We start from the raw sequence: 21,268 nt of genomic DNA, 5'->3' as shown, positions 1-21,268 counted from the left end.
TAAGTGGCGTAGTGCTGCTTATATATTCCGGATCATTCCAAATGATTTATGGAACTGAACAAGCAGGCGAAGAACGACCATGATCCTAATCAAAACTACTATACGGAAAACATCGCCTCCAGCCGGCGTGCGGCCACGCCCAAGTCGGCCACCGTCTTACACGCCGCAAAAACAAATCTGTCTGGCCGTAGGATAACATACCGCTTCCCTGACATACTCTGCCACATGAGGTCCTCATTGTACCCTCGCGGGAAAGGGCGGCCGTTGCATAAACTAGATTTGCCGAACTCCTCTGCGGTGGCCGAGCGGTATAGCCTGCTATTGGGTGCTTCGGCACCTGGAGGCACCGATTTCCGAGGGACGAAGATCGTAGCTTCACTAAAGCGCAAGAGCTGAGGCGCCACTTGTTCAATTCCTTCGAGCTCACCAAGAGTCGGCATTAGGGCCTCTAGATGCGGCAACAGAATCACAACCTGAAATGGGCATATCTTGCTAGAGGCGAAAATGGCATCGTCCGTGAAAAAAGCTCGGCTCTCCTTGTCCGAAACAGCAACACAGTACGTCTGGGCAAAGCAGCCTCCACCGCTCATACCAGGGAGAAATGGTAGGCCGGGCTCATGGGCGTACTGGACCGGCCCTTCGGCCCTTGGCCCTAGTTCGAGCCAGTGTTTCCATGAAGGAATGCACTGCATAGACCACAAAGCCCAGTCACGAATTAACCCCTGGAGGACGTTCTTCGTATTTACCATATCTCCATTGCGTACGGTTGCTGCCAAAGACTTGTCGAGCTGTTGCTTCCGTTCCTGGTACCATCCGGTGAGTATGGCTGAGTGGTCGAGGCGTTGATTTGAAGAGCATAGAATTGATAGACGCCACGCGAGCCCAATTGCGTCTCTGAATCCCGAAGCGATTCCTTGTCCGCCGACTGCAATAGCGATGAAGACGGTCTGATTAGTCGTGAAATGGACTGAAGCTCGCTGGGGTAGACATACATGGCGGGAAAACGTGCGCTGCATCTCCACACAAAATGGTTCGACCGAGGGCCCATTTGTTACAGCTTCTGGCCGAGAATCGAAAGGGCCTTGAGCGAAGAACTTGGATGCAGTCTTCCGGAAACTCAACAACACCCGGCAAGCTGATTTATTGAGAACGTCAGAGCGTCTTTCAGCCTCAAGAATGATGAAGAGAAAACTCACCCGTATCGGCTTCCTGGGTGTGTAATATAAGGGCCCACCACCTCTTTGATTTTATCGCGCTTTGCCATTTCCACTCCATCTTCCTCTGAGCCAACTACAAACTCAAAGCGCCAAAGTCGATCTTCAGGCAGTCCGAACCGGCCACAGACGGCGGGGCGACGCGAATTGCAAAGAAATCGAAAGTCATCGGGAAAAAATAGATCGTACACGGTTTCTGGGGAGTAGCCCAGTTCCCACAATGGGAATTCCGGGTGACTTTCCGGTGTCGGAAGCTGGATTTTCCAGTTGAGCGCAACCCAGGTCTCGTCATACTTGGTTCTTGGGTTCAAAAATGTAAGCAAAGCAGCTTCCGTAAGTCGAGGGAAAGTGGGAGGAGGCTTTTGTCTCACCGTTCAGCCCATTCGAGCTGGATACCCTTTGGCTCCAGGTAGTGTTTCCGCGTGTACCCCGTCTTTCCATCTGCGGCAACCAGGAATTTGGCCCGGAGCTTCTTTTCAGCACCCGCAGGATCCCGGTAGCTAGTATACACCCAATTATTGTCTTCGTCTATTGAGGTCAAGGCACAGCTGGACCTCAGCATGGAAAATTTTGAGCCTTCAATCACAGAGCGCAGGTGCTTTTCCAGGGCGGGCTGCTTCTGGCGCATCGCGCCTATATGCCCTGTGTTTCCCTCCGACTGGAATACAAATGTCAGATGTTTGCTTGGGAGATTGAGTTAAATAATCAAGACACTCACCGAGGAGGTGTCGAACGAAAGAAACGGGGTCTTATGAAGATCTTGGTGAATACCGCTCACAAACCGGACACGCGGAATAGCTAGGTAGAAGCAAGTTTAGTACTGGTGAACTTCCCAGGACGGGCACACGCATACTAACTTGATCCAATATCGGCGAAGACATGCTCATACAGCCCTAGCCCTTGTAGCGCCCGAATGCCGTCGTCATCAAGGGCAATGCCTCTTGGGTCTGTTGTAATATCCGGTTCCTTTTCCAAGACAATGTTGTGGATGCTCATTTTTCCAAGATATCCAGACAGAATTGCCCCTGTTGGGCCACAGCCGCAGATCAGGACATCAGTCTGCTCATAGTCATCCATCTCGATAATTCGCATAGTATATTATAGGAAACGTTATGTTATTTCCTAGTTCTGCAGGAGAGGCTAGGCACGTTATAACGAGATCTACGAAGTATCAGCCGATACGTTCAAGGTGTGATCCGTGGCTGCAAAGTAAGTCGATTTACCGTACCGTATGCGGGACAATGGCGTAGTTCCCACCGGAAACACAGTATCCGCATCGAGGGATGGTGGGGAAGGGGTTGGTTCTCGGTGAATAGTCCCAGAATGCAATAAACGCTAGTTCAAGCTGCAGATTATTACTTCTAAGTACCGCATGCTGTGGATTTATTCGGGCAAGTTGCTTGCGGGGTGGTCGGTAAAGAGGGGAGATAGGTCACGCCTGCTCGCACGAGTATTTGAAAGATATTTATCATTCTTGGGAAATTGTACGCAAAATCCTTCTAGCTACCTTGGCTACCTTGAAAATTATTCTAAGAACTCACCAGGAACCTTGGGGCCCCACACAGACAATGAGTCCTCGCCTGCAGGCATATATCCGATTGGGGTCTCTGCGTTAACTAGATCACCGTCTGCGTAATGTTCAACCATATTCCCTGAGATATCCCACCAGTAATCAAAGATCTGAGATCCAAGAACATGACGGCCAATACCCCATGCTGGGCGATATCCTTTTCCGGTAAGCCACTGGTGTCCTAGCTGCTGGGCGTCGAAGTCATGGACTTCATACGAGCTATGGTGCACATGAGCTCCCTTGGGGTTGGCAGATAGAAAAAAAGAGTGGTGATCCATGGGCTCCTTTCCCAGATCAAGATGCATGAATACCGTGGCTGGAATTCGATGGCCGTCTTGTTCTATGTATACAAAGTCTGTGGGGACAATGTTGAAAGAGGAGGTGTAGAACTCGAGCTGCTCCTCAAATTTCTGGGTGCACAGTCCAAAATGGCCCAACTTGAACAGTAATAAGTGAATAATCTTTTGGGTGTAGGGTTTGAAATTCTTACCTTGTAGACAGCGGCTGGCCCAATTTCGAATCGGTTGAACTCTCGAATGCGAGGCTTCTCCTTTGGGAAGTTGAGGACGATCTTGTCAGTGGAGAAGGTCGAGTCGGGTTGAACCTGCTCTTGTCCCCAAACAACATTCAATGGATATCCTTCTGGATCTGACACTGTGACAATGAAACCACCGCCTGGTGCATCTTGCAGCCGCTCGATCGGCCCAGCTTCAGGAAGCTTGGAGGTTCTTTTAGAGTATCGACTTTAGTTTTGGGCTCTCAGGGACAAACAGAATGATGAGGATCTTACTTTTCAAGTTCATCCCAGCTGGCCGCACAGAAGGCTCCACCAAGGAACTTCTTCGGACCCTTCTTTGCATAGTACACGTACTGATCTGGCCCGTATCCTTTATACCATACCTCAGTGTCCGTTCGCAAGGCCACCTGTAGTCCGAAGTCAAGCAGGAACTGATGGATTGTCTCGAGGTCAGGATGCTGATAGCGCATGTGCGATAGCCTTGTCAATTTGATACGTTTGTCAATATTGACATTGCGCTTTTTGAGCCAGGCGGCCTGAGACTCCTGATCGGGGCCCATAGCCACCGTATCGGCGAGCATCCTGCCGCAATTGAGGGTGGGGGTTGATTCGACCATTTTGACGTGAAAGATTATTCAAGAATCTGGATGACTTGGACTTGTATTCAAGAGTGAGCGTGAAAATATCTATATTATTTGGACTTATGCCCCGCACGGAGGCTGTCCCCGGATTCCCGGTGGGGCCTAAATGGTCACCCCCGGTAGGAACCCGCTCCGACGCGACGATTGCGGCATACACACTTCCTCTTAAATACTCCCAAAATCCGATCATCTGCATGCCTTATTTCCAGTCTCCCGATCCAAGTTACCTGTAATAAAAGCATGTCTTCATTCAAAAATTTGGTGCGCTTTTCCAGCAACGGCCAAGTCCACTACGGTGACTTGGTGGAGGCCAGAGACGGAAAATATGTCGTTCGCCGATTGGAAGGAACTCTGTTCGAGGATGAATTAATCCAGACAGAAGAGTACCACACGGTCGATTCTGTGCGTTATTTCAATGGATACCCTCGTCGTGCATATTGTACTAATCGTCATCTTCTAAGCTCCTGGCACCCATCGAGAAAACACCTCTGATCATATGCATCGGCCTGAACTACAGAGCCCACGCCGAGGAAGCAAAGGTGAGCCCTCTCATATATAAAAACAGTGAAAACGTGCCGACTAATGAAAGATACTATCAGCTTGTTGTACCGACGTATCCTCCCGTCTTCACTAAGCCTGCCGATGCCCTAGCAGGGCCATTTGAGCAGATTCCAATTCACCCTGATGCACAGGAGCTTCTTGACTACGAGGGCGAGTTGACTGTGATTATTGGGAAGAATGCTTTGAATATTACCGAGGAGAATGCCCTAGACTATGTTCTCGGCTTCACGATCGGAAATGATGTTTCCGCTCGCAATTTCCAGCTTCCAGAAGCCTCCGGCGGACAATTTTGCTACGCCAAGTCGTTTGACAAGTTTGGTCCCATCGGCCACACAATTGTCTCGGCAGAGCAAATTTCAGATCCACAGGCACTACAGCTGCGCACACGCGTTAACGGTGTGACCAAGCAGGAGACTAGCACGGGAGATATGATATTTGGGGTGCGGCAGATTATTGCTCACTTATCCCGTGGAACAACGCTACGGAAGGGAACTGTTATTATGACTGGTACGCCATCTGGGGTGGGATACTTCCGGAAAGAGTTCTTGAAGGATGGTGATATCGTCGAGGTGGAGTTGGAGGGGTTGTCAACGGTTCGGAACGAAATGAAGTTCGTCTAGAATTAGCTTGTATCTCAATGGAAAGCGTCCTTGATTCAGGAATTAACATTCCTCCTATATACTCACAGACATAAAACGAGCTTGATGCTTGTGTTGGTATTCACTTTTCCCAGAGCACCCTGAATGAACTGTTAGGACAAGCAGTGTGGCCTGATTTTCTGCTCAGATCACTTTGAAATGGAAGGGGTGGGGGAAGTTTCAATTGCACAAGCAACCCATGGCGAGTATATAATTAATATATCCTAGTAACTACTGGAGCTTACGAAGCACACTTGGCCAGTTGAGAATTTGTTTCAGTTTATCTTTGAGCTTCACGGGGCCAATGGTGACACCTATTCACTTCTAAATACACTGGGAAAGAAGAGATAGGGCTGGTCAAAAAAGGTCTTGTGTATCTACAAGGGCCCTCAAGGTTGTTGCAAAGCTCCCGGCGACTTTCCAATGGCCGATTCTCCCCAAGAGATCCATAATCTTAAACAATGTACCGAATTCAGATTTCTGCCCCTGGATATTACTCCTGATATCGAGGAAGGATTTTAACTGCCTAGGACCAAAGAGCTTGATCTCAGGGAATTCGGAGAGTGTCGCAAGATCAAAGAATGAGTCACCAATGCCAGAGCCGAACCGCGTAAAACAAACCCATGCAAGTCCGCAGTTATACAGCGCCATTGGAACATGGATTGCAGTCTCAGCACCAATCGGTAGGAGCTGGAAATGCTGCTGGATGAAAGTCGCATGGAGCAGGGTACGTGTTGCAGCCCGGGAGTTTGCCCAGTTGGACGCATACGGTCGATTCCTTTGTGTGGCGGCTTCCCCTTCTCTTCCACAGGCGCATTCAAGCTGATCAAATCCCGTGTCCAGATGCATGAATATCGAGTGCCATAGGATCATGAGGCAGAAATGGTCCGGATGCTTGCTTGCATTGGAAACTTGCGCATACTTCCAGTACCACTCTATCAAAAACTCCTCGCACTGCTGCCCTACGGCGCGGCCTGAGTGGCCACTGCTTCTTTCTTCATAGGCAAGTGCACCAATGGACTCAAGCATGGCGTAGGATAGGAAATCATTCTGTGGAAATTCTCTGAGGAGGCTCGACCGCCCTACTGGTAGATGTGTCCCTTGGACGGGTTGTTTCGTAGTGAGAAATAGAGCCTTCCAGGACTTTGGGCACGGTGCCGCAAATAACTCAGGAGCAGACAAATGTGGTAGATTTTCCGGTGCATGTCTAAGAATTGGCTCGTGGTGATGGAGTTTTGCAAGTTCGGTGTCGTGAATGTGAAGTGCGAGGACAATACTATGAACCAGATTTTGTTAGCCTTGGTGGTCATACAATGCCGAATTGCGCTGAGAATATACCGTTTCTTTTCCTCCAGCCGAGCCCAGCTCTTCCACATTAATCTGAGTGCGTCGCTATCATCCTGTAGATTTTCGATATTGCCTGGCGGGTCCTCATCAAAAACAAATAACCTTACTTTTCGCGCCCACTATGAAAGATTAGCTTCGACAGGTCCTTTTTCGAAAGTAAGTGGTATCGTGGTCGCTTACGGCTACCATAGTTCCATGGAAGAATTCTATCCCGACCAAGTCCCTTGGGCGCTGGTAAGCAATTAGCTCCGAGTCGTTTATGACGTTTATGGAACTGGGAATGTGCGGACTGAGTTTGTTTCTTACCCCCATCAAAAGACCGAAGGTCTGCCCGATCACAGAAGCTTGTATAGCATGTAGGTGGGCGGGATTCGGCGACTGTATATATGTATCCCACTAGGTCCGTCAGCGGATGATTTTGTTTCATGATAACCTTGTAAGATGATAATTGAGCGATGGAAGATTATTACCGACGCCAATATAGCCTTTTGCAACCTTTCGAACATGCTTATTCCATGTCCCAATGCCTTTGGATAGCTAAGGAATAAGCTCCCAATCGAACACATGGAAAGAAGTAGGACTGCATTCTTCCTTGAAGGATGAAAAGACGGGGCGTGGATCAGAGGGAATATGGCTTGGAAATGACTAAAGTAAGCTCGAAGACAAAAGTCCTGCGGTTTTCTTAGCGGGGTAGGCAGAGAAGATTGACCAGTTGTGCCATACCAGAAAGTTGGTAGAAGGCAAGATTCCAGCTTGCACGCGAGGCTGTAGGCTTTCCATCAAGTTTTGACGATAATGATCATCGGCATGGGTGCGTATCTGACCAGCAGCACCGGAACCCAGGGGCTCAGGTGAGGCCCGTTGTGACGGGACCTTTGTCTCAGAAAAGGTGTGCCATCTTCTTTGTACCGTTGTGAGACTCGTTGTAGGTTCGGAGAGCGATTCGGGAGCGGAAGAAACGAATGCAGGTTGCAGTGCAAGATCCTGTGGCCTCTGGTCCGTTGACGCCAACAAGGTCTGGTTTACCGCATCCAGATCGAAATCATCTGCAGTCAACAACGACGTCCAGACTTCATCCCACTGGTCACTCCAGAAGATTGGCCATTCTCTGATGCCGGTCACCTCAGCCGCAACGAATCCAGCTCCCAGTTCATCTTCATAGTCGCAAATATTTTGCGCGGTGGAAGAGGCGTAATCGAGGGAATGTGTTGACAAGGAGATGGTGGCCGAGTTAGCATCGTGGGTGAGTGATGGGTATTCGAGGTCGGGTAGATCGCTCAGAATCGGCGGACATGTGCTAGTCAAGTCGGTTGACGCCCCGATCGGTTGCTTCAGAGCGACCGGATCTGGAGCTAGGTCGCTTGTCACTTCATTGTGTGGCTGTTCATGCAACTCGCTCTCGAGGTGTTGCGACCGCGTATGCCGTAAGAGAGTGTCCCTAGTCAAGTCAGGGATGCGCTAATGTGTCTTGCATAGGATACACAAACCGTCTGACATAGAGCTTGTCACAGACCGGGCACATGAACGGCCGCTCTTTCGTGTGGGATCTAAAGTGGCGGGCTAGATGTTCTGCCTTTTTGAAGGCTTGCGAGCACACCGGACAGACTCGCTCCTTCTGGGAGGTCTTGCGCTGGCGACGCCGTTCTCGGGGCAAAGTGGAAGCCATGATTGTTGGACAAGACTGGATTGAGGAGGATCGCAGCTCCTACAAATTGCTGCCCTGGCCAACGGAGGCGCGACTACAATAATGCCGAACACAACCCCCACACCTCCACACTGCTTTTGTTGTCTCCGATCCGGGGTAATCTTGGCGATAAATCACTCGCCAGGATGGGCTTGTCGGTCTAGCGTTTGCGCGCTCGAGGCTTGGATCATCGAAAGTATGGGGGCCCAATGACGGGAAGAGTAGTCAGGCGAATAGTTGCCACATTTCATACATTTTCAGGCGGGACTTATTACGCAAGGGCGCCGCCAAGAACGAGATTCGAGCAATAAAAAGCACAGACAGCGAACTCTATAAAGTGGGGACACCACGGCTTACGGGATTGCATAAAAGATGGCGGCAAGCTGAGAATCCGAGCTCAACTCGCTAGTAGTATGTAAAGGAAAACGGACCAAGATGAGCGATTGGTAGCTCCTCGCGTCCTTTCTCAATTGAAATTCAGTAAATATATTCGCGACCAACATTGTTTCAGGCTCGAAGACCCAGCCGAAGTGCTGGTGTTTGACTAAGGATGCATTGAACGCGTTACTCGGCTGATACAACACGCCCGGAGCAAATCCCGAAACCAGATGCTTTGAGTTCGATAATATCGCCATCTTCCAAGTATCTTCGAACGATTTTTGCTGCTTCTGGTCCTGACGTGAGCAACTCGTAGGGCTCGGAGCCATTCTTTGTGACTTCGAGGAGGCATCCGAGCTCCTTGCGAGACGGTCCACTAAGTGTACCGGTGGCGATCAGATCCCCTGTGCGCAAAGAACATCCGCCAGCGGTATGGTGGGCTAGCATCTGCGCAAAAGAGAATACCACATACCTGGAATTGCATTCCAAAATTTTATGATCTAGATCGTCTATTAGCGTATAGCCTACAACGAACGGTACTGTAGAGCGTCTTGCCGTTGAGTGAGACGGTGATTGGGATGCTGTAGACTGAATCTTCCCTTTCCTGATGAAGGTATGGGAGCAGCGGTATCTGAATAGAGAGTCAGAAAGGCCACGTTTCGAGAACGGCAGTCTGACTTACTGATGGGACAGGAGGCTCTCGAAAGGGCTCAAGGGCCTCCAGCGGGACAACCCAAGGAGATATAGTAGTCGCGAAATTTTTGCCGTTAAATGGCCCCAACGGAGATGATTCCCAATTTTGTATATCCCTTGCTGACCAGTCATTCATAAGGACAAATCCGAATATGTGATCTTCAGCCTCCTCAACAGATATTGAGGAGCCATGTTCGGATCCTTGGCCTACCAAAGCCGCAAATTCCACCTCGAAATCGAGTTTCCGACAAGTGCCAAAGGTTGGGCTATTATCGAGCAGAAACTGTCCCTTAGGGCGTCGGACTTCAGTTCCAGAAATGACAATTGAGGACGCGCGGCCGTGATAACCAATTGGCTGGTTCATATAGTTTTGGTGGAGGGTTGACCCCGGCTGAAGAATATCGTAGCACTATTGACCAACAGATTAGCCTAACCACTGGAGGTAGCATCTCTTATGAGGGACAGGATACGTTTTGTGCATGGTATGGTCCAACGAAGAAGTCCGTATAATCCCCAATTCTCATGGGCAGATGGAGCCTCGCGTCAGACATTTTGACAAGGACTCTATCTCGCCTACTTCGATTGTCACGCAACTCAGTGCCACGGCTGGTGTCATGGGCCAACAGCTCCTGAAGGACGCCCCTGACTTGCTTGTGGACCTGCTTTCTCAGAGCCGCGTAGATATTCAATGTACTTCCCATCAGGGCCGAGGAGTCAAAGTTAATTGTTGTAAATAATCCATCCTGAGCCAGCGCCTTCAGATCAAGTATGTAACGTCCTATCGCTACCCCAATTCGAGCATCGAGGTTCTCGGTACTGAAGATGCCATACGGCAAGACGTCTAGAGAAAACCCAGAGTCATCCTCAGTATAGATCCACGAAGTCATAGTTGGAGTTTATAGCCAAGAAGACAAGTGATTTGTTCCGAAGTATGTAGGGAATTCGAGTAATCGCCAACAATGTCTAGGCTGTTTATGCAACCGGGAAAGCCAGGGCGCTACCTAATATATATACTTCATGGAGCTCATTTGAATCAAACAATGGCAGCATTCCTTGACTGCCAGGTATTGGCCTCGGCCTGAGCCATGAAGCAACGATTGGTGGGTTGCAGTTTTCCGGACTTAGATCCCACAAGAATATTTGTACGCCATCCACATGCTGCGGGACGCCCATGAGCAGTACCATCTATCGTCGATATTTTGAATTGACGTTGGAGGCTCAGGTCGGAAAGTATCTTCCATAAGTAAGTCGCTTAATGGAAGACTCAACGAGTCGTTTACCAAAGCCCAGTACTTCGATTATATCTGGGTCAGATTGACCGCAATCACGCTTATCTATGGCTTTGAAGTAATGATTGGTGGACCACCAGAGGTGCCGCACGGAACTGGGAATAAGAACCACCCGTACACCGCTTGCACAGGGTTGAATTGATGCCATTCGGTAAGGGCAATATTTCACATAAATTGCTTCTCTAGGAGGCCTCATCATGGAAATGTCATCTATTGTTCTCAGAATGTCGCCAACCCTCATTACCAACGTCCGGATCTTCGACGGCCTCTCAGTCGTCTCAGATTGCGGATACATCTTGATTGAGTTTGGAAATATTCAGCAAATATCGAAGTTTCCATTGCCTACTGCCCCCGGATGGAATATTGTCGATGGCTCAAACTCCACGCTAATCCCTGGACTTATCGACGCCCATGTCCATGTGTATCAGGACTTGAAGTTTATTGAAACAGCAATTCAATATGGCGTCACCACTGTGCTAGACATGCACAACGAGTCCGAATGGTTCAAGAAGATGAAGCTGGTTGCCGATGAGAAAAATGATGTTGCGGACATTCAGAGTGCAGGGTTGGCTGCAACCGTCAAGAACGGCTGGCCGTCTGCGATTCTTCGAATGACAGCTGCGGCAGATGCGACCGTAGGCTCTTTCTAATGTCAGATTGAGTAAAAACCATGCTAAATTTGGTGCAGCTTGAAACTCGTATTTCAGGGTGGCCAGATATAACGGACAATGAAACTGCAGACCAATATGTTGCTACGAATAAAGCGGCGGGTGCGAGGTATGTCCTCCGATCCTCAAAATGTCTGTGGAATTACCCATCTAAAATTGTGCAGTTTCATTAAACTTATGCAGGAAGATGGCTGTGCACTGAGCCTGCCCTTTCCTACACGTCCGATCCCCACTCCCCCTCTAGAAGTTCAAAAGGCTGTCGTTGACGCTGCCCATCGCAACAATATGTTGGCGGTGGCTCATGCTTTGACCAATGACTCCGTTCTCCAGATGCTTCACGCTGGAGTAGATGGCATCACACACTCATCAGTCGAACCGATTAACGAAAGCGTTATCAGTGCATTTAAAGATACAAATGCCTTCATTATTCCTACATTTGCTGTTCATGCATCCAGCAGCGGAGAAGACAGACACACTCGACAACGTCTCGCAGCGGATCTGGCAGATACTAGAGAGAAGGAAAACTTTCTCGGATGCCTCCACATTATGCAGGCCGGGTACTCAATTCAAAATTCCTATGAACAGATCACGATTCTGAAAGAAGCTGGGGTGGATATCTTATGGTATTTTTCTATCCTTTTTTGTCTCATTTTCTTCGTCTCTTCGATTGGGTGAAAGCTAATAATACACCGGCTCAAAGCGGGACCGACTCATCAGAGCACCTCGTGGGTACACGAGCAGGAGCATCTGTGCTTCATGAGCTTTGGCTATACGTAAATCGATGCGGATTTACACCCATTGAGGCTCTTGCGTCTGCGACCTCGAAAATAGCAGAACGGTTCAAGATGAAGGATCGGGGAATCATTGAAGCAGGCCGTAAAGCAGACCTTGTGCTGGTGAAGGGTAATCCAACTGAATCTATTGATTCTTTGAATGATATAATCGGGGTTTGGAGAAACGGGGAGCGAGTGGTCTGGGAATAATTCCATCTTTATGGTCTATCAATTTTGCACTCCTCACGATATGCCATTTCCTTATGCTCACAGAATAATTTTTTGGGAGCAAATGTCTACAAACAACATCCGCAAACCTTATCTGACAGACGGATATTGCGAGCTATTTTAATTTTGCGGGTAGTGGAGCGTCGTGCGAAAAAATCAAATAGTCCCACGTGAAGGGCAAGGACTTGTGGTCTTACCCTGTCGAATGCGCATGAAGGGCTAGGGCCCCTAGCCGTTCAACATTATACTATGTGATACAAGTCTTGAATATGTCTTATGTCCAATGTTCAATAGATATCTGACGAAAGGGAAAAATCGGGGGATGATATTCGCGAAGCTAATCTGTCCGAAGGAGCTAAATGAATATATCGGCCAGGCCATGGCACGGCGAAGGTACCTAGATACTGCCACTTCAGTAGGGACTGCTAAGTGCTGCGAAGGCAGCTGCAAGCAGCCCCATTCTTTCAGCCGGTGGAGCGTTGCGTTGCTCGAGATTGGAGAGTTCCACACTGGTAGTGACCACTGTCTTGACGCGCTCGTAGCGACGCTCCACGAAGGCTTTGAACGCCTCATCTACAGTCGGTGCGTCTCGAATGCATTGCGCGAGGACAACAGAATCCTCGAGCGCCATTCCCCCGCCCATGCCCATATGAGCTGTGGTTGCATGTGCCGCATCACCAATCAAGAGACTGCGATTGTCGTACCAAGGAGCCGAGAGCAGTATCCACCTGAATGGGCGCGCAATGAGATCGGAATCCGGGTGCAACCGCTGGCGCAGCTCGTCAATGGCAGGCGCCGTCATGGAGTCGAGCAAGTCGCGGAATAGGTGATAGATCTCTTCGCTTGTCAACCGCTTGTTCTCGGGCTGGTCAAGTACCGACGGAACATAGACGTAACCCTCCGGGAGATAATAGAAGCCAAGTCGGCCAAGCGAACTCTGATACCAGCTTTCTGGCTGAACCTGGGGGCCGGGCGCCATCCAGCGGATGCTCAGCTGGCCTGAATATTGTGGATCAGGGCTAGAAGGGAAGATCGTCTTGCGAGTTGCCGAGTTGATCCCATCTGCACCCACCAAAAAGTCATAACTGCGCTGCTCTCCCGTACTAAGCTGAACAGTCACGCCACTGGTGGAATTCTCAATCTTGTCAAACGTAGTATCTATGTGGACTTGGACCCCCAGGTCTACGGCAACCTTCGTCATAATCTCAATGAAAGTTGGCCGGTAGATGCCCACGGCTTCCTTTGCATCCGGCCATGTCGGTCGGCTTGGACCGCGACTCAAGGTATTGCCGGCCGCATCACGCATCGTCGCGACCTGGGAATCGTGCAGAAATGGAGTGCCGGCGTCGTGGACCAAATCATAGATGCCAAGATCTACAAGAGCGTTTGCTGCACGGCCGCTAAACGCGATCGACGCCCCTTCCTTGGGGTTGCCTTTTTCGAGTACCTCGCACTGAACGCCCACGCGAGTGAGGGCTATGGCAGAAGACAAGCCGGCGATTCCACCTCCTACGATGAGTGCCGTCAATGAGCGTGCCATATTTCAATCTGTAGTGTCCATGAGCAATAATACACACGATAGCGAGAGTTGACATTCACACCTTTTCCCTGTGAGCGATGAGCTCAGTCGTTGAACAATGATGTAGTAAGTTGGCGATGGAGAAATTGTTCATGTTGACGCGATGTCGAGGGTCTGGGATTTATAATTATTGGACCCGGAATAATTTCTCGTTTATGCAAGATTCAGTTCAAGTCTAGATTTAGATTGCATAAATATCAATATCTCGTTGCAGTAATTTAGATCATGCTTGCAATTTAAGCCCCGTATGGGGCTATCGGAAGAAGAAGAAGCGCAAAGGTTTCATAGAATAGCAAATTAGGGAATCTTGTGCAGGATGTAAAGGAGGCTTGGTCATAGTATTAGGTGTATTATTCTGTAAATGTCCCTAAATTATGCCTTCCAACTTCCAAAGGTGCTAGCTTACCCTGGCTTAGGACTTAGCCACTAGCATGTGGGTATTCAACCTGGGTTGTATAGGATAACATCGGATCTATTGGCTCCCGACACAGTGTGGAAAACCCCCAAATAAGCCTTGGGCTCATAGTTGCCACATGCCCCACATACTTGATTGGGCGATTGGGCCGGGCCAGACGCTTTCTGGCGGAGCTTCCCCCCCCCCCCATTTTTATGGGTCCCTAGCCCGACTGTGGAGAGGCCACAGGGGCTCGAGAAGCTGGGGTAAATTTTGAACTTATGCTGGATATAAATTCTCGTCTGCTCTCTCGACTGCATCAAGTACAGAACAGAGAGAGCTGGCATTCGGTCAAATGGCTCAACCTAATTTTACCCATCATGAAACTGCAGAAGTCTCAGCCACGAAGAGCGAATTCGAACACGAGGAATCTTTGAGCCGTGTTTCGCATCATGGTCAGGTCGATAAGGAGCTTTCTCAGTATGTCACAGATGTCACGGTCGAGATATCGAGCGAACGTAATAAAGACCTTGTGCGCAAACTCGATAAGCGCGTCCTACCCGTCCTCGTCGTTGCCTGTCTCCTGCAAGCACTCACTCAAAGCACCCTGCCCTTTGCGTCAATCATGGGTTTGATCGACGACATGGGCATGCGAAGGCCGGACGGGAGAACGTCCCAGCAGGTGCGAAACCAGGTTATGGCTTTAGATTTTGCGCCATATGGAAGCTACTGACTGTGTGCAACAGTATTCCTGGCTGACGACTGGCATGTACATTGTCATGCTGGTGGCCGAATACCCTCAGAATTATATCCTTTCAAAGGTTCCTCTTGCAAAATATCTCGGCTTCTGTATGATGTGTGAAGGGGTTATTGTAGCCACCCATGCAGCGTGTGTGAACTTCAAAGGTCTGATTATAGGGAGATGCCTGCTTGGGATTTTCGAAGCGGCATGCCAGCCGTGCTTGGTGCTGATATCCGTCATGTGGTACCGCAAAGAAGAGCAGGTTGTCCGAATCCCAATCTGGTATGCCTGACTCATTTCCGGCTCTTTGAGAAGCGCTCCTCTAACTATTCTGAAGGTACATGATGTCTGGGGTACAGCAAATCATCGGAGGTCTCTTGGCCTATGGTTTTACGTACGTCAGCAAAGGGCCGCTTGCTGCCTGGGAATGGTGGTTCATCTTCATTGGCCTCCTCTTGGTTGCTTGGGGGTCGTTCATCATTTACTGGCTACCTGACTCCCCAACACGTGCCAAGTGCTTCACAGTCGAGGAAAAGCGGGATATGATCGAGCGTGTTCGTGACAACCAGACTGGTATTCAAAACAGACAATTCAAACGCGAGCAAGCGATTGAAGCCCTGCTTGACCCACAGGTTTGGGCCTATTCTGTTATCAACTTATGCACCACATTGCCTACAGTTGGGTTGTCATCTTTTGCGAACATCATAATTAAAAGCTTTGGATATTCAGCGAGAAATAGCCAGCTCTTATCCATGCCTCTTGGGCTCTATGTAATGGTTATCCTTCTTTCAGCCTCGTGGTTTGCTAAGAGAACAAATCAAAATGTTCCCGTGATGCTCGTGTACATGATCCTGTGAGTTCTCCTTGTTTCGGATTTATCAACATACACAGTCATACTGATAGTGCAGGTCTTTTGTTGGGACCATTCTTCTTATGACCATCTCAGAGGATACAAAGAGCCAGCGTATTGGTCTCCTTTTGTGCTACTACATCACTTTTTCTTTCTGGGCGACTACAGCTCTGAGCCTGTCGTTGCTATCGAGGAACATAGCTGGGCAGACTAAGAAAATGGTCACTCTCACACTTACATTCATCATGTGGGCTGTTGGTAATTGTGTCGGTATGTCTCCCGAAACGTCCCCGCGGAAATGAAATCAATTAATCTCTCTGCAGGACCCCAGGTCTTCCTGGCGTGGGATGGTCCACGATACTTCATAGCATTTGCAACCCATCTTGGATGCTACTCCCTTCTGGTAATTGTCCTGGTAGCCTTGCGTTGGTACCTGCAGAAACAGAATAATTATAGAGATTGTCTGGCTGCAGAAGGAGTACAGCAGGCAGACCCTAGGGACAGATCAAGAGCATTTGACGACCTGACCGACAAAGAAAATTTGTCTTTTAGGTACGCGTTCTAAGATGAATTCCAAGGTTGCATCATCATGGCCTGCTTTATCTTGGCGAATGTGAAGTCTGGCTTTGACAGATGGTTTCAAGATCTTTTTCTGTCAACGTATAGCTCTATCTTGGGACATAGTGAGATTGGCGGTACTTCTCAAACGCTCTACTTGTTGCGGGCTCATCGCATGGAAGAGAACGAAAGCAAATACATTACCCGCCCCAAATGATGCCACTGTAAAGCCATGACTTGTAACCTGTATTAATTGCTACTAGTTCAAACTATTTTCGGTCGCCAGGTACGAGCTCTGAATTCTTCCCAGATCCCATTGGTTGGCTTCAAGGCTTTTCCTATCAGTTCAACGCCGGCACACCCCATGCTGTCTCGGATTGCCGGGCCCAAACATCGAGAGTTGCTGAATTGTCGAAGAGGAACCTCTTAATGGGGTTTTACCGTAAAGAAAGAGGTCAGGGCCGCTCCACGGAAGCGTTCTTATTGCGTAAATCGACCGCAGTGAACGAAGCTAGAATGGGGGACCCTCATTTGAGCGATCCTCCTCAAGTTGTCGGGATGGCAAACATGAGATGAATACATGACGTATCTATGATATTCAGCTGTTTTGTATTTTAATATCCGTGAACACCTCTCATCCGGATCCACCCGTCTCAATTCATACTCACATCACTTTCCTGTTACGCGCTCAACATGTCCCACGCAATGAACCAAGGAAAGGGAAAATTGCACAACTTTTGCTATGAAAAAAAAAAAGAAAGAGTTATAAGTCCCACTTGCATACTGATAAGCGATAAGCCCCGCCTGGTCCAGTGCTAAAGCATTTGGACTCCGAAGGCCAAAAGACAGCCCCCTTTTGCGTGGAAGATTAGTATACTAGTCCATCTTTGGAAGGCCAATGGAAATGATGATGCGTGAAGTCAAGTGAAGTGGAGAAGCAGTAAGACCAAACTGGGAAGGATCGGAGCACAAAACGACCGAGCTCCGATCATCCAATGATACCGCTGCACGTTAGCCCATTTGGGAAACACGTCGGACGGGGGACCGACGTTGAAAGGCCCGTGCATGGACAGAAAACTCTTGAGCCAGATTTGCCGAGAACCGGAACGGAGATATGAATCATGACAGTCACAGTATCGACAATACTAGCATGGTCTTGAATCTTCTTCGGAAAATCTCCTTTAAAGTCGAGCTAAGTTCCGATAAATGAGTACAGTACCTCGTCCTCTACAAATTACATGTTTTAGAAGAGATGTATCTCAAGTCCAGTGATAGACGTGAAGAGCTCTCATATTGCCTTTCTAATAGCCTTAGAAGGAAAATTAAGCTAGCCCGGGAGCAAAACAAAATATCCGCAGAACGATGGTGGAAGATTGTCGTCAATCTTCAAGCCTTCGAACGATTTCTCGTGTGAACCACTAGTAGGTTGGTATCAAAGAACATATGCTAGAACATTCATAGGTGGTGTCATCAATTGCGGTTACATGTAGCATTCTCCCAAGGCCTATTTTAGCAAGCATCTCTGCAATTCTTTCCAACATCCCACTCAACCTTCACCCGCCTAAGCATAATCAGTCCATTCGATGATCACATCTTTCCCATCAAACACCAATACGCTCAAGCAGTCCAAGGAAGCTTGAGTTCCTGCTATCCAGCCGAATGTCGGCACATCAATTGCGGGAAATCCCTCCCATTTGTGCTCAAGAAACAAAACATTCCCATTTACTGCCCATCTCGCGGGTGCATAGAAAGCCCTTCCAGGAACATTTGCGGAGTATTCTTCAATTGACTTGAGAAGGGCGTCGCGCCCTTGGCCTTTGAAGCGGTTGCTGTGCGCCCAGAGTAAATCAGGATCCACTATTTCAGCTATGGTTGAGCTGTCTGATACGTTGTAGGCGTCGAAGAAGCGCTTTGCCACGTCGAGATATTTGTGTTCGGCCATGACAAGATTGGAGAAAGGATCAGATGAAGGGTTATAAAGATGGCTCTAGATAGTGCTCATTGTATAAGCAAAAATCCGCGTTGAAGGGGTAACTACCCCACAATTTATATCTCGCCCACACCCAAGTACGTACATCAAAAGTAGGAACCTAGCTCCAAACATACATGTGTCCACGGATGCGTAGTCATAATATTGGAGCTAAAGCCACAAGCTCGGAGCACAACGCGTGAAAATCAGGTCGTTACCTAGTAGCGACGGTTCAGTGCCTCGACCCGACCCTTTCGTGCTCATTCAACACTGCATGTGACCAATAGGTCCCACATTAGATATCCGTGGCTGCGATTTGGTTAAGGGCAAAGACTCTTGCTTCCTAATTCTACAATTATTGCCACGAACGACGTCTCTGCAGTATCATCCTTAAAATTACCAAAGGAGGCAAGTACGAGATCATCATCGTTTGGGGAAGTCGCTGCACGGCTGAAATGCCGGCGGCCGAGGCGGACGGGTCATGCGGGGCTTACATACTGTTTAATAAGAGACAGTGTCTTCCTTCTTTTTCCTTGTCATATCGCCTGAACTCCTGGATACAACCTTCTTCGCATTACCCCAACTGAAAATGGCGAGAATTGATGTTCATGCGCATTGTGTGCCACCATCATACCGCGAATACTGCCTTGAGAACGATTTCGCGCAGAAGGGTCATCCTGATGGGATGCCTGCGATACCGGTATGCGTTGAGGATACATTAATTATCCCCTCCCACTAACTGTTTAAGATAGCCCTGGGATCCTTTAGACCACATTGCCTTGATGAAACACCTCAATATCCAGAAGTCGGTCCTGAGTATGTCATCGCCAGGTACACACTTGACGCCAGGCAATAATGAGGAAGGCAGGTCGGTGACTCGACGCGCCAATGAGGACATGGCCAGAGTCTGTGCTGATCATCCGGACCACTTCCTATTTTTCGCATCTCTGCCACTTCCTGACGTCGAGGGTTCTCTGGAGGAAATCGACTATGCTCTAGACCATCTTGGCGCAGTGGGATTTCAAATTCTCACGAACTCACACGGCATCTACCCCGGCGACCCGCGATTTATCCCTGTGTTTGACAAATTAAATGAGCGCAAGACAATTGCATTCTTCCATCCAACCAGCTGTCATGTCCAGAATCCGCAAGATACATCATCGGTGCAGCGAATCAACCCGCAACCAGGAGTCGCGAGTCCAGTGGTAGAGTTCATGTTCGAATCAAGCCGATCCCTTTTGAGCCTTCTCACATCGGGGACAGTGACGCGATGTCCCGATATTACTTTTTTGGTATGCCATTGCGGCGGGACATTTCCACCCGTTCTCGAGCGGATTGCTGAGTGCTCTGGCTTTCTCATTGAGGGAGGAAACCAGATCAGTGGCGAGGAGATCAAAAACCTCCTACAGAGCCGGTTCTATTTCGATCTGGCTGGCGTACCATTCCCCGATCAAGTGCATGGCCTTGTTCGAATCGTCGATTCTTCGAGACTACTGTATGGAAGTGACTATCCGTTTACGCGGGCACCGCTTGTTGAGGCTCTTGCCAAAAGAGTTGATGTTGGTTTAGAAACCAACTTTGGACAGGTCGTGAAACATCGGGTTTTGTTAGATAACGCCAAGAACTTACTGGGGATATAATATGGGTTTCTCAGAGCAGTGTAGCTTGATACACAATGTTGATAATCTGGCTGCACCTTGCATAGAGCTTCTGTCAACCGCTTTGCGATAAAGCTAGCACCATTTCTCCAAATCTCATGCAGGCTGCCGAACTTCTTTATTTTTGAATTGTCAAGTACTCATTCCAGGAATATTATTATGTCTTCCTTTTTTGCTGAAACGAGCAAGTGCAATGATTTCTCTCCCAAATAATCGCAGTGTCTGAGACGCAGGCGTCGATAGACTCACTATTCGAGGGTGTGTTTACCTTTTCCATCGTCTCGGAGTATATCCGATGTCAATTTTGGTTGAAACGGCATGTCTTTTTGGATAATGCCTCTCTGCAACTGCTGACAGTATCGCCGGTGGTACTCGAGACTAGAATTTTAGGCCATTCTGGTGGCAGCAGATTCGTGGATGGACATATCTGGGATACCGAGCGCAAAATTTAAACCAGTAAGCCAATGAGAGAGGAAGGAGATGAAGACGTTTGAAACTTTGTAGATAATTGGTAGGCAGATGGAGGGAATCGATGAGGAAGACCAGTGTCGCATCTTCAAACAGAAGAAGAAGAAGAAGAAAGCGAGCGATCAAGACAAAGGCAGAGAGACATTATAGTTGAAACTTCGGGACTATGGGAAGAAGTTTCCCGCGAGGCACAGGTATATCAGATCCTGCGCAAGGCTCAAGGATCTGCTGTGCCGGTCCTTCTGGGAACGATTGACTTAGCAAAAATTTACTTTCTTCATGGCGCTGGACAAATCCGCCATAAGCTTATCATGGGCTGGGGTGGTGAGAGCACAGCAACGACGGAGCTGACTTCACACCTCCGTCGAGAGATTCATAGGTCAAAAAAAGAAGTCAAAGCCCTGGGCATAATCCATGAAGACCTCAGACGAGACAATGTCCTTTGGTGTAGAGAGCTCGGACGTGCTTTGATCATCGACTTTCACCGTTCTACTCTGAGATGCCGACCGGCTAAGCAGCGACTGGGGCCGGCAAAACGACGACGATGTCAAGTGGACTCAGGAAAAGCAAAACGTCTTAGGATTTCGTGAGACGGAAAACTATTTACTGCTCGTTAAATTAGCGATCTTGTTCTTGACGCCCGAATTTCCATTGTCGCCTATACATCCCGAGGCAAAGTGCGCTTTTCAATCATATGCTCCGACACCACCCATCTCGAATCGTTGTTCCAATCCGTGTGTTCCATCAAACTCCAGAAGTCCTCAGAATGGTATACCACTTTCAAGATCTTTGTAAGAGTATTGCAAACTGATTCAATTCCAATACCTAAGAATCGTGCACTAATCGAAA

At 48.7% G+C, this 21,268-nt stretch overlaps 11 protein-coding genes across 11 annotated transcripts; 4 read left to right on the top strand and 7 right to left on the bottom strand.

Moving 5' to 3' along the window:
• Positions 1 to 98: 98 nt before the first annotated feature.
• On the bottom strand, positions 99 to 2,291 carry N7481_008522 (monooxygenase; the record flags this gene model as incomplete). Its single annotated transcript, XM_057267741.1, has 6 exons — positions 99 to 947; positions 993 to 1,161; positions 1,197 to 1,514; positions 1,586 to 1,872; positions 1,933 to 2,012; positions 2,072 to 2,291. The coding sequence occupies 6 exons, from the start codon at positions 2,289 to 2,291 to the stop codon at positions 99 to 101; spliced, it is 1,923 nt and encodes a 640-aa protein (XP_057118418.1).
• A 447-nt stretch (positions 2,292 to 2,738) lies between these two features.
• On the bottom strand, positions 2,739 to 3,918 carry N7481_008521 (2,4,5-trihydroxytoluene oxygenase; the record flags this gene model as incomplete). Its single annotated transcript, XM_057267740.1, has 3 exons — positions 2,739 to 3,221; positions 3,275 to 3,512; positions 3,575 to 3,918. The coding sequence occupies 3 exons, from the start codon at positions 3,916 to 3,918 to the stop codon at positions 2,739 to 2,741; spliced, it is 1,065 nt and encodes a 354-aa protein (XP_057118417.1).
• A 264-nt stretch (positions 3,919 to 4,182) lies between these two features.
• Positions 4,183 to 5,123, top strand: N7481_008520 (fumarylacetoacetate hydrolase family protein; the record flags this gene model as incomplete). Its single annotated transcript, XM_057267739.1, has 3 exons — positions 4,183 to 4,344; positions 4,404 to 4,481; positions 4,542 to 5,123. The coding sequence occupies 3 exons, from the start codon at positions 4,183 to 4,185 to the stop codon at positions 5,121 to 5,123; spliced, it is 822 nt and encodes a 273-aa protein (XP_057118416.1).
• A 375-nt stretch (positions 5,124 to 5,498) lies between these two features.
• Positions 5,499 to 7,133, bottom strand: N7481_008519 (transcription factor domain-containing protein; the record flags this gene model as incomplete). Its single annotated transcript, XM_057267738.1, has 4 exons — positions 6,959 to 7,133; positions 6,795 to 6,866; positions 6,480 to 6,607; positions 5,499 to 6,417 (listed from the first exon to the last, which is right to left on the bottom strand). Exons 1-4 carry the CDS (start codon positions 7,052 to 7,054, stop codon positions 5,499 to 5,501), a joined length of 1,215 nt encoding a protein of 404 aa, XP_057118415.1. The 5' UTR covers positions 7,055 to 7,133.
• On the bottom strand, positions 7,134 to 8,154 carry N7481_008518 (uncharacterized protein; the record flags this gene model as incomplete). Its single annotated transcript, XM_057267737.1, has 2 exons — positions 7,134 to 7,926; positions 7,976 to 8,154. 2 exons carry the CDS (start codon positions 8,152 to 8,154, stop codon positions 7,134 to 7,136), a joined length of 972 nt encoding a protein of 323 aa, XP_057118414.1.
• A 582-nt stretch (positions 8,155 to 8,736) lies between these two features.
• On the bottom strand, positions 8,737 to 10,130 carry N7481_008517 (uncharacterized protein; the record flags this gene model as incomplete). The annotated part of the gene is made up of 4 exons (XM_057267736.1): positions 8,737 to 8,997; positions 9,086 to 9,181; positions 9,233 to 9,652; positions 9,714 to 10,130. The coding sequence occupies 4 exons, from the start codon at positions 10,128 to 10,130 to the stop codon at positions 8,737 to 8,739; spliced, it is 1,194 nt and encodes a 397-aa protein (XP_057118413.1).
• A 599-nt stretch (positions 10,131 to 10,729) lies between these two features.
• N7481_008516 (amidohydrolase family protein) lies at positions 10,730 to 12,183 on the top strand (the record flags this gene model as incomplete). Its single annotated transcript, XM_057267735.1, has 4 exons — positions 10,730 to 11,167; positions 11,221 to 11,309; positions 11,365 to 11,823; positions 11,901 to 12,183. 4 exons carry the CDS (start codon positions 10,730 to 10,732, stop codon positions 12,181 to 12,183), a joined length of 1,269 nt encoding a protein of 422 aa, XP_057118412.1.
• Positions 12,184 to 12,613: 430 nt separating this feature from the next.
• N7481_008515 (uncharacterized protein) lies at positions 12,614 to 13,741 on the bottom strand (the record flags this gene model as incomplete). The annotated part of the gene is made up of 1 exon (XM_057267734.1): positions 12,614 to 13,741. One exon carries the CDS (start codon positions 13,739 to 13,741, stop codon positions 12,614 to 12,616), a length of 1,128 nt encoding a protein of 375 aa, XP_057118411.1.
• A 788-nt stretch (positions 13,742 to 14,529) lies between these two features.
• Positions 14,530 to 16,331, top strand: N7481_008514 (major facilitator superfamily domain-containing protein; the record flags this gene model as incomplete). The annotated part of the gene is made up of 5 exons (XM_057267733.1): positions 14,530 to 14,856; positions 14,921 to 15,198; positions 15,254 to 15,769; positions 15,825 to 16,036; positions 16,090 to 16,331. 5 exons carry the CDS (start codon positions 14,530 to 14,532, stop codon positions 16,329 to 16,331), a joined length of 1,575 nt encoding a protein of 524 aa, XP_057118410.1.
• A 1,554-nt stretch (positions 16,332 to 17,885) lies between these two features.
• Positions 17,886 to 18,266, bottom strand: N7481_008513 (nuclear transport factor 2 family protein; the record flags this gene model as incomplete). The annotated part of the gene is made up of 1 exon (XM_057267732.1): positions 17,886 to 18,266. The coding sequence occupies one exon, from the start codon at positions 18,264 to 18,266 to the stop codon at positions 17,886 to 17,888; it is 381 nt and encodes a 126-aa protein (XP_057118409.1).
• Positions 18,267 to 18,882: 616 nt separating this feature from the next.
• N7481_008512 (amidohydrolase family protein) lies at positions 18,883 to 19,933 on the top strand (the record flags this gene model as incomplete). The annotated part of the gene is made up of 2 exons (XM_057267731.1): positions 18,883 to 18,993; positions 19,046 to 19,933. The coding sequence occupies 2 exons, from the start codon at positions 18,883 to 18,885 to the stop codon at positions 19,931 to 19,933; spliced, it is 999 nt and encodes a 332-aa protein (XP_057118408.1).
• Between the last annotated feature and the right edge of the window lie 1,335 nt (positions 19,934 to 21,268).

This window comes from Penicillium waksmanii (genome assembly GCF_028829765.1).
Source record: "Penicillium waksmanii strain IBT 27052 chromosome Unknown utg000008l:1.0-5622682.0:1.0-5626561.0, whole genome shotgun sequence".
In the NCBI taxonomy this organism is placed as follows: Eukaryota; Fungi; Ascomycota; class Eurotiomycetes; order Eurotiales; family Aspergillaceae; genus Penicillium; species Penicillium waksmanii.
The sequence above is the reverse complement of the archived record's forward strand: the minus strand, read 5'-3'. Positions and strand labels throughout refer to the sequence as shown.